The sequence below is a fragment of the Notolepis coatsorum genome (assembly GCF_963971535.1).
Source record: "Notolepis coatsorum genome assembly, chromosome: 1".
Lineage (NCBI taxonomy): Eukaryota > Metazoa > Chordata > Actinopteri > Aulopiformes > Paralepididae > Notolepis > Notolepis coatsorum.
The window spans coordinates 114,926,471-114,937,221 of NC_140165.1; the positions used below are offsets into that span (position 1 = coordinate 114,926,471).

At 43.7% G+C, this 10,751-nt stretch overlaps 1 protein-coding gene across 1 annotated transcript in view; it reads left to right on the forward strand.

Annotated features, from left to right (window-relative positions):
• naa40 (N-alpha-acetyltransferase 40, NatD catalytic subunit) overlaps window positions 1–8,657 on the forward strand; it is a 57,638-nt gene extending 48,981 nt beyond the window's left edge. Inside the window, exons 6-7 of the mRNA XM_084315874.1 lie at window positions 644–721; window positions 3,661–8,657. Coding sequence (XP_084172000.1) covers window positions 644–721; window positions 3,661–3,808 — 226 coding nt within the window. The 3' untranslated portion in view covers window positions 3,809–8,657. The remainder of the gene's footprint in view (window positions 1–643; window positions 722–3,660) is intronic.
• Window positions 8,658–10,751: the final 2,094 nt, after the last annotated feature.

Consider the following 10,751-nt stretch of genomic DNA (forward strand, 5'->3'; position numbering starts at 1 on the left):
TTTCTGGAATCCAACATTTTTTTTTTTTTTTTTTATCAATCTATCTCAAGGCCCCCCCTGTCATGCCTCTGCGCCCCCCCTGGGGGGTGCGCCCCCCACTTTGAGAAACACTGTCCTAGAGGAAGGACTGCACTACTTCCGCTATTTCATCATTTTAGTGGAGCTGTGGAGACCATGCTTGCTGGTAGACCGGTACAAATTAACCTCTGCACGGCGATAAAAGGCGGTGGTGGCCTTGTGGTTAGAAAATTGGCCCTGTGACTGGAAAGTCACCAGTTTCATTCTCCCCCGGAAAGGCAGGAATAATCTGGGCAGCCCTCAATACTCACTACTGAAGTGTCCTTGAGCAAGGCACTTAATCCCCAACTGCTCCCTGGGATGCATGATGTGACTGCCCACTCCTTCCTAAATAGTTTGGATGTGTTAAATGCAGGGGGGAAATTCTGGGTAAAAAAAATGTACAATAAAGTTATTAAATTCTATTGACAATATTCACATGGTGGCCATTTTGGGTGAGAAAGGAATCCCAACCCGAGCATGACATAAGAGCAAAATGGCTGCCGTGTGAATATGGTCTATATGTGTAGCACATAGTAACATACGTATAAGTAACGAGTTTCTCTCTGGCTTTTTTTACATTTAGCACACAGATGAAGAAGGTGATGCTGACTGTATTCAAACACAACCACGGGGCTTACCAGTTCTTCAGAGAAGCTTTACAGTAAGTGTATCGCCTAGTGATGTCACCCAGATGTAAAAGTCTGGGACTGCTCCATAGTCACTGAATGCTGTCACTGACTTTATGGAGTCACACAAAGTTGAGTTCTTAACACTTTCAGTGCCGGGCCGTGTTTTCCTATTTACCCCGTTGAGTGCCACCATCCACGGCCAATGTTAACGTTAATATCGCCTAATCTATGTTTTAAATTATGGCTATGTGTCTAATCTGCCCGTCTATTATCAAAGACTCATTTTCCAGTCAACATTGGCAAGGCAGATTGTATTTTTATCGCTTCATTTCCGTTTGATAGCATTTTGAAAATCACCCGTTTTCCGGGGAAAAACAACCCATGCCTATGATAATCGCCTTTTACTGGAATATTCCAGAACGTTGTCATTTGTCTGCCTATTTATGGATCGTTTTCAAATAAACGCTAGATGATCGATAGTATATGTGTGCACACGCACGCTCGTGCCGTGCGCTGATAATCGCTGCTGTTATTTCCTCATGGCTTTTACAGTCAAAACAGCCATATCACATATCACATAAACGCTTATTATCTCTGTGAAAACGAGTCTGATTATCCTAACACTGATGACATAGATTCCTTACCTGAGGTCAGATGGTATCCAAATGGTTTATTCCAATTTCCGATCGGCATTCGAAAAAATCGATAAATGTATTGATCAACCGTGTATACAGTAGAACACATGATCCGCGCGGCTCAGAGGCTCCAGAATGAACTCTGGTAGACCCCGGCTGCAGAAGTAAAATGTGGAGTCAGAAATCCATTCTCCCATTCACTTTCATTGAGTCCATTCCAAAAGGGTGATTTACCATCTGGGAGACGATAGGGGGCGCTTTTTTCACATCTGAGCGCCGGCGGTCCCTGGATCTCCAACGGTAGGCTCGCGTGATGCAATATGATTTCAGATCGCTAATAAAAAAAAACACCCGAGAATACTCGTGACGTGGCATTCAATGGTCGGGTCGTAAACCCGAGAAAAGCCGTGAGTGGCGCTCAAAGTGTTAAGACAATCTGCGCCAAGAACGAGTTAACTCGTTATTGCCCGCCATGCGTTCAGCGCCAACAACGAGTTAAATAGTTTTTGGCATCGTTATTTCGTTTATTCGCTATATCTAGCGGAGCTATTGCACTCCATTGGAAATGGGCTGGTGTGTTTTCCGAGCCGATCTGAGCCGGGGGGGGGGCACCCCGCTACGATGGCCATTTCATGTATGCACGAGGAGATATAATAATGATAATCTAGCGTTGATTTCAGGATGATTAGATAATCAGCCGAAAAATTACAACGTGATGACTGGATTACACTAAAATGCCTTTTTCTCGTCTTTTCCTGGAATTACTCAGAATCACCCAAACCATACTCATATTCAAAACAGTATAAAACGGAAATGTTAGGATGAAAAAACAATCTGTTTTGTGCATGTTGACTGGAAGCAACTCACTGACAATCGACGGGTGTATTAGACCCATAGCTATAATATAAGATATATTTTAAGAACTCGCAAATGTCACAGTCTAAAATTATATCCATTGAATAAAGACCTGGCGCTGAAGGGGGATCAGCGCCCCCTGCTGATGGCGGTCAATGTGTTAATAGGGATGCACCGATACCAATACTGGTATGGAATATCGGTCCGATACCAGGCTGAATTAGAATATAGGTATCTGAGAATTCCCCCCCCCCCCGAGACTAAAATCCAATACCAAGCCGTCTAGAAGTCAAAGTAAATTGACTTGATTTGCTGCATTCTTTTTTTTTTTTACTTTTTTTTTTTAGCGTTTATCGCTTTTCTGGTCAAGCATGACCGACAGAAACAGGTTGAAATGGGATGTAGAGCAGGGGAAGACATTCTGAGAAATGACGGCGGGTCCGGGAATCGAACTTGTGTCCCCCAGATCCGTGACGAGCACGGTTTTCCCCGACGCAGAAATAGCGCCGAGATATGCGGTGAGCTACGGGAGCTCCCCCCCGATTTGCTGCATTCTTTACCATTATTTTACACTTCAACTCTCTAATGGATACAAAGGTATTATATCTCAATATTCTTTGTCCAATGACCCCAGAATGGCGGTCCAAATCTATACCGCTCATATCCAAAGCTCTTGGCATCGGGACTGAAAAGGTTGCATCTGTGCATCGCTAGTTCTTCATGAGGTTGATGTTCTAGTATTACTAACCGGCCTGAACCAGAACTTTAACCTCATTTAACCATGTTTTATATCCAAGTGACATCACAAATGAAAGACATTTCGCTCTGCTTTCTAGCGTTAGGAGTGAGTGGTGCATGTTCACAAATGATTGACTATCCTATGAATAATGTGAATTCTTAAAGGTGCTGTACGTGGTATTTGGTGGTTTGTTAAAATAAGTGGTCTACATGTTAAAATAATAGCTCTACAGTCTCCCAGTCCCTCCGCTCTGCAATAAACGGAAAATATATTTTCTGGTGGTTTCCCCGTTCCCACTTTATCCAGTCAGGAGAGAGAACTCAACACTGCAAAAATGGTCTGACAAAAATAAGAAAGTTTTAAGCAAACGTGTCCTTGAAACAAGTAAAATAATCTACCAGTGTAGTAAGCTAATTTGGCTCTGCAAGATTTCTTGAAATACGTACAAAATATCTAGGGTTCTCTCTCCTGGTTGGATAAAGTTGGATCGGGATAACAAAACATTTATTTTCTGTTTACTACAGAGTGGAGGGACTGGGAGACCCATGTTACTGACCAACCACGCTGAAAGACTTTAGTGATGGCTGTTGGAATGTAGAGCTATTTAACACATATTTTAACAAAAGAACAGCGCCTTTAAAATGGGGGGCATTCCCCTTTAAAAGAAATGTACACACACAATGATGAATACATGGGTAGAGCGGAGCAGAAGTGTGACGGCTCAGTATTTTCTCTCTTCCAGGTTTGAGATCGACGACACCTCGCCCAGCATGTCCGGTTGCTGTGGCGACGACTGTTCCTACGAGATCCTGAGCAGGCGGACCAAACACGGAGAGTCCCCGGCAGGACACACCCACGGGGGCGGGCACTGCGGGGGCTGCTGCCACTGATTGGCTACGACCGAACCGAAAAACCAGCAACTTCCCCGTCCCCCACTCCCGGTTCGACACAAGGTCAATAACTTACGAGGTCGAGTCACAATATGTGGAAGTAAAGAATCTACCATGGGCCCGGTGTTCTACAGCACCTACAACACTGGTCCCGCGATCGACTAACTTCCACAACGTAATCGTTTTTCTTGTCCTTCGTCTCGACCTGCTTATTTATTGACCTTGGTCTAACCCCCCCCCCCCCACTCCTCCAATCTCTCCCGTCTCACAGACCAGCTCTTAACTGGTCTCCAGTGATGTTAAAAAGCAACTTCCTGTTTCCCCCCCCGACCCTGTCCGACTTCCTTACCCCTCCCCAGCCCAGAGGCCAGCTGTTACTGGTTCCCAGTGATGTAAAACTCGTCTATCTCAGTCCTCATGTTGCATAACCATCCCGACAACTTTCTGACCCCCTCTCCCCCTCTCACTGTACTGCACTGTGTCATATCGTCCTGCGGCGTTTCCTAAACTACGACTCGGGACCCGTGATTACTAGCATGTTACAATGACCCTCCCAGGGTGATGCCCCCCCCCCCCGAGGTGAAAAGGTGTTTTGCGACTGGCTGACGTAGTGTTATGATGCACCCTGCCCTCCTCGTACATCCATCAGTTCAAATAACGCCGCCAGTTATTTGTGTTACAAACCGCTCCCGAAGTCGCCAACAACTGTACTGTTTTAAGCTACGTTGTCCCGTCTCTCGCTCGGTTACAATGTACAGTTAGGGCTGCGCGCTGCCGTGTTCATAATATCCTTCCTTTACATGCAAACCCTCTTCCCCCGTCTTCATCTCTCCTCTTCCTCTGTCCTTCTCTTCATCTCGTTTTTGAGTTCCTTCTCTTCAGTGACATTTATACTCCTGACTCAGCCTGGTCTATTGATGCTACCTTCAGCCATTTATACTACTGACTCAGCCTGGTCTATTGATGCTACCTTCAGCCACGTGACGAGAATTGTAAAAAATAAATCCGTTCTTACCTCCTGTTACCCTCCGTTCCTTCCTTCCTTCCTTCCTTCCTTCCTTCCTTCCTTCCTTCCTTCCTTCTTTCCTTCCTTCCTTCCTTCCTTGCTTCCTTCTTTCCTTCCTTCCTTCCTTCCTTCCTTCCTTCCTTCCTTCCTTCCTTCCTTCCTTCCTTCCTTCCTTCCTTCCTTCCTTCCTTCCTTCTTTCCTTCCTTCCTTGAAGGTACTGCAGGCAGATACACTCCACTGATGGTACCTTGACGGTTCAGCCATATTTCAATTCCTCCCTCCCTCCCTCCCTCCTTCCCTCCTTGCCTTCCCACCAACATCCCCTACAGGTACTGACACCAGAGGCTATCTTTTACTCATGGCTTCATTTCAATTCTGTAAAATAGTGTCCTCGCCCCCTCCTTTGTCCCTTCCTTCCTTCCTTCCTTCCTTCCTTCCTTCCTTCCTTCCTTCCTTCCTTCCTTCCTTCCTTCCTTCCTTCCTTCCTTCCTTCCTTCCTTCCTTCCTTCCTTCCTACCTACCTACCTACCATTCTCTAAAAGGTACTGATGACAGACAGCCATTTATCCTATCGTGTCTAAAAACTAAAGACAACAACAAGCTAAATCATAGCCTATCATAGTCATAGTCTTTTTCTACTGCCCCTCCCTCCCACGAATGCTCTCCTCCTCCGGTAGGGAAACAAAACACACAAACCTAGCGTTGGTCACGGTGACGGTGTGTGAACTCAGTGTTTCTTTGGCCTTTCTATTGAGTCACCCATCGCCTTCTCCCTTCAGCCCTCTGTGTGTTCACTGCTGTTACCAGAGAAGAGGTAGAGTGGAGGAGGGGAAAAAGGCGGATTGATGGATGAATGGATGGGAGGAAAGATGGATGGATGGATGAATGGATAGATCGATGGGAGGAAAGATGGATGGATGTCATTTTTAAGATTATTCCAAAAAAAAATTATTTCTTTTATTACCAAAATTAACCTTATTCTCCACACGAACCTCGCCCACCCTCCCTATCATCATCAGTAGTTTGCATGGCAAGTAAAAAATAAGAAAAAAAATAAGTTTGTTTAATCGATAAAACACGTTCTCTTCACACGTGACTTAACCCCACGTCTGTTACGTCTCCGTTGATCCTCGGCTACGTCATTCGAACCAGGATAATGAAATCCTCCGCTTTTATCGGGTGTCCTGCAGAAACTTTTGGGGGTAAAAAATCCCCAAAAGAAATAGATTTTTCAGGTATTCGTGAAAGAAAACTAACAAAACAAAAAAACGAATACATTATCAATGGTTACACTTGGGCCTGGTGTCATGTAATGCTTACACATGGTAGTTGATGTCTGCTGGTAATTATGATGAATTAAGAAAAACAATTGTATTTAAAGTTTTTGCAGGGCTGACACTGACAGCATGACCTTCCGGTTTCACTCGGATCTCCCTCTGACGTCAATGCGTGGCTAATGGAACAAGGAGGGGGGTTTGAGTGAGATTTCAAGTTATTGCACCTTTGCTTTCCCCTCAAAGCATCTTAGCAACGTCTGTAGCGTAACTTATCAGACCGTTGACTGTGTAATACGGATATCACCAAAAAACAAGTACAGACTGCCTCTTTTGAAGGTCTGTTTTGGCCTCTTAAAACAACTAACTCTAGCTCACTGCCCCAATATGAATGCTATTAACTTAACCATCATTTCTTCCCATTGATCTACAGAGGTCACATGTTGGAAGATGGGGTAAAAAGGTTTTAGGACCCCTCCACATAAGCTACCTTAGAAAGGCTACCGTTGCTGACTTTGGGTCTCGTCGTTTCCATATGTTTACAAAAAAAACCTTCATGGTATTTCTGATTATCGTTGAATGCTTGTTGGCTGGGGTTTAGGACACCCTTCTAGGGACGACCGGTCACCACTTTCACCAGTCAAATTTAACGTGGGGATATACGGTAGGCGAGGAAAGGGATTGTTTTGTCCACGTGTAAAGAGAGACTCATGTTGTCATTTGTGTTTAAAAGAGGATGGTTTTAACGTGTCGCACTAGTGGAGGAGTTAACTCTGGGAAGTATGTTCTCCATTAGTCTTGCATAGCCATACCTCTCTCCACACTACATGTGCCAGCGCCGAAGAGAGGTCTGGCAGAACCTATTATCATTCTGCTATAGGGGAAAAAACGCTCTGGCTTGTTTGTATTTCTTGTAAACCAATCACAATCATCATGGAGAATTCCGACTGAAATAGTCGGCCACTGACATACTTATACCCACAGTCTCATGGCTCCAATCCAGACTAGTTCTCCATCATCACTTCTCACTGCCTTCATCCCAGCATTACTCACAGTAGATTTTACACATCTCCTATTGGCATCAATGCATGGGCTAAATTTATGTGAAATAGAACAGGGAGTTTGAGTGAATAGCTGACATCATGGTGGTGAAAGTTATTTCTGGTCGTTTCTGAAAAGGGGTAAAGAATATGATCGCGTAACCAAAGATGGCAGATATAAATAAAGATGGAGGACTGACGGTACTTCCTAGACAACAACTATCTACTTCCTGTCTCCACAAGTTGGTGTTTAAAACCTTGCTTTTCCCAGAGATCCGCTGATCCTGAGCCGATGACAAAGAGACCTTAAATTAAAGTTGTTGTTCTCGAAAACTATTCATCACAAAACATGATTTTCTTTTTGCTCAGAATGTCGACAGCACTTTAATCTCTTGGACAGCTTGACCCTTAGACGCCATAACCAAAAGATATCTGCAACAACAAGCCGAGTAAACTTTTCCCATTAACACCAATACATTGAGAGCAGACTAGTCTGACCTGGGAGTTTTACCACCTCCCGATTGACATATCTCAAAACCCGCCCCCTCTTTTCTCTATTCTCCAATCACAACTGTCGCTTTCCTCGGGACAAATTAGATAGGTCCATTGCGACTACGTCACGGGATGATGACAACCGCGTCCTCTCCTCCGTTTGGCCGGAGCCAGGAAGTAGGCGCAGATTCCACTATCTTTGTATGTATGGACCATCTTTGGTATAACCTAGCATTCTAGTACTCTGAGACTGTTTGTAGTAATCATTCTTGTCTTCAACAATGAAAAAAAAAGAAATAAGTTAAACAACACTTCACTCGCGCATTTTAGTTCTCGATAAACTTCTATCACATATAGACAAAAACAATTGCATAATTATATGTAGCAGTATCGACCGACTGACCGAGTGTCCTTCCTCTCAGGTTATTCAAATGCAAACAAACCCACCTCCCGTGTTACTTGGATTAATTGAATGTGGGTCGGATTGGCGTCGTCTCATCAACTGATGTAGAATCAGTGTCTGTCTGTCCTTTTTTTGTTTTTTTTATATCACATTCTAAGCAAAGGGGGGGTGGGGTGTGTTTGAGGAAAGATCATTGGGAACGATGCTCTTGTGTGAATATGAACTTATGTTTGGGGGGGAATGTTGAACCGATTTTATCAGCTAAAATGTTTAGTTTTTTTTATCAGTAAATACTATCATGTTCAATAATTTGATAGTTTCTCCCCTCTCCCCTTCCTTTCCTCTTCTCCTCCTGGTCTTCTCAGTGTGTGTATATATAATCTGTTACGCTTACGGATCTATTCTCGGTTTTAAATCTTTTATTTTTTTTGTTGCCTCTCACAGGTAAAAACACTTGTTATTTTTGTTTTTTTTCTGAAAGATTATGTTTAAAAAAAAAAAAAAAACTCAGTGTTTGAGAATGAGTGTTCTAGTCCTGTGCAAAAATAACCGACAATGAAAGGGAAAAATAACAGTAATTTCTGCCTTGTCAGTGTTTTATTTGTATGTTACAAATAAAGGAAAGTTGTTTGACTTCTACACAGATGGCCATTGTTTTTCTTTTGCCACGACTTGTATATAAATGCACGTTTTCCATTTTTGTGAGTAACGGCAATGATTGGGAGTTTATCAAAACACTAACTGCAGGCATTTCTTTTAAAATATTAGCTCAGAACATTTTCAAGTTCAGTACTGGTCAAAACAGCAGAACATTTAGGCAATTGCTGAATGCACCATAGTACTATATTGACTACAGATGTATTTTGGTTGCATTGTGTGCTGAGATTATTTATATAATTCCCAACTTCCCAACATTATGGGACATGCACTTACCGTATTCTCTACAAGAAGATAGATACCAATTTCCTCTCTGCGTTCAGTAGAAAGCTATCCGGCTGCAAGCTAGCCTAGCTTAGCACAAATGAATGGAAGTGGATATGGACCACTAGCCTAGCTGATGGCCAAAAACACCTCTCCCTGAGTTTTAAGCTAGGCTAGTGGTCTGTATCCACTTCCATTCATTTGTGACTGGAGAAAATGCATTTCCCATAATATTGCTGTGTTCCCATGCATTATAAATGGCCTTTTCCAGTGTTTAGCATTGTTTCCTAGAAATTGGGGATTATATCAATGGTCTGTGTCGTTAGTTATCATATTGACTCATCACTCAGTCTCGAGTTCACAAGATCTTCCCTCACTCAACTAAGCTGTTCTGATTTGACAGTTTTGCCGACGTGAATATAGCACTGATTTGCAGTAACGCCCCCTCTATGGTTGTAGCGCATAGTGTAACCCGACACTTCCTCAAACAGGTTTTGACAGAGGCAGAGAACGAGCGAGAGAGAGAGAGCGATAGAGAGGGGCTGCGTGCAGAAGTGTGTGTAATTGTGTGTGCGCCATCTCTCTCCCTCGTCGGAGCATTTACACACAAACTTGACTGCGTGTGTGTCGGGGACGCATCTCTCCTCTCTCTCCCTCTCTCTTTCTCTCTCTCTCTCATATGTATCACGCTGTGGGTGACTGTCACTCAAAGCGTTTATGGGCAGAGCCCATCCAATAACAGCCTGAAATCCTGAGGCTGAAAAATGATGCTTTTGAGTAGCCTACTTGATTAGAAATATAAAACAATGAATTTTTTTTTAAACCTTACAAATGTCTTCCATAGACTCACAGGAATTGTGTAAAGTTGCCCAAATGCGTCTATTCTAAACCCGCAAACGGTTCATGCGTTTTGCGAATCTGATTGGCCACTGACGTTTCTGGTCATGTGACATGTGCGCCCAATCGCGTGACGCGCCCATTTCCGCCTCGACCAGCAGCAAACCCTAACCCTAACCGTTCTATCGCCATGCTCTAAGACAAACTCTAACCTTAACCAACTTCGAAAGACTGCCTAAGCTTAACCGGGGAAAGAACTTGCCGTCACACGATTGGTGCGACCAGAAACATCAGTGGCCAATCAGAGCGCAAAAAGCGAACGCGGAAGCATGCACCGTTTGGGTTTAGAATACAGACTGCCCAAATAGTGCAAGGAATAGCAATGCATGTCCCCTTTAATTTTTAATGCGATGCTATTTTGATGCAGCCCATGAGTATGGTAACCCCATTGGGAATTGAACCCCAGACCAGTCACTACATTTTGAGCAACAACAGAAGGGCCACTGTGTTGGTAGAACAGGGCCCCGTTCCCCGTACCTGGCTAACTGAGTTAGCCGGATAATCTCCAGCATAGCCTGACTTAAGCCAGACCTTTCCATTCCCTGACGCTCGATTGTCTAAATCACCATGACAACAGATCAAAAAGTTTGAGCCTGGTCGGGAGCAGGGTTAAGTTCAGTTAGCTGGATGAACCATGGCCACGCCCCCGCAAAGAAATGCCAGCTCGCTTCCTGAAATATTTCTCACAGTCTAGAACCATTATACCATTCTGAATTATGTTTTTGTGCTTCGTTTTCCTAGAGGGGGCTTTTGAAATGTATAATAATAGAACTAAATGCTGATAATAAATCATATTGAGCCTATAGATTTACTTTGTCCTAAATAAAATAATGCACGTCATACGGCGCTCGGAGTCGCGATACACACTGCATGTGGTTATTTTAATAACGGCGCATTGCAAATGTGAAT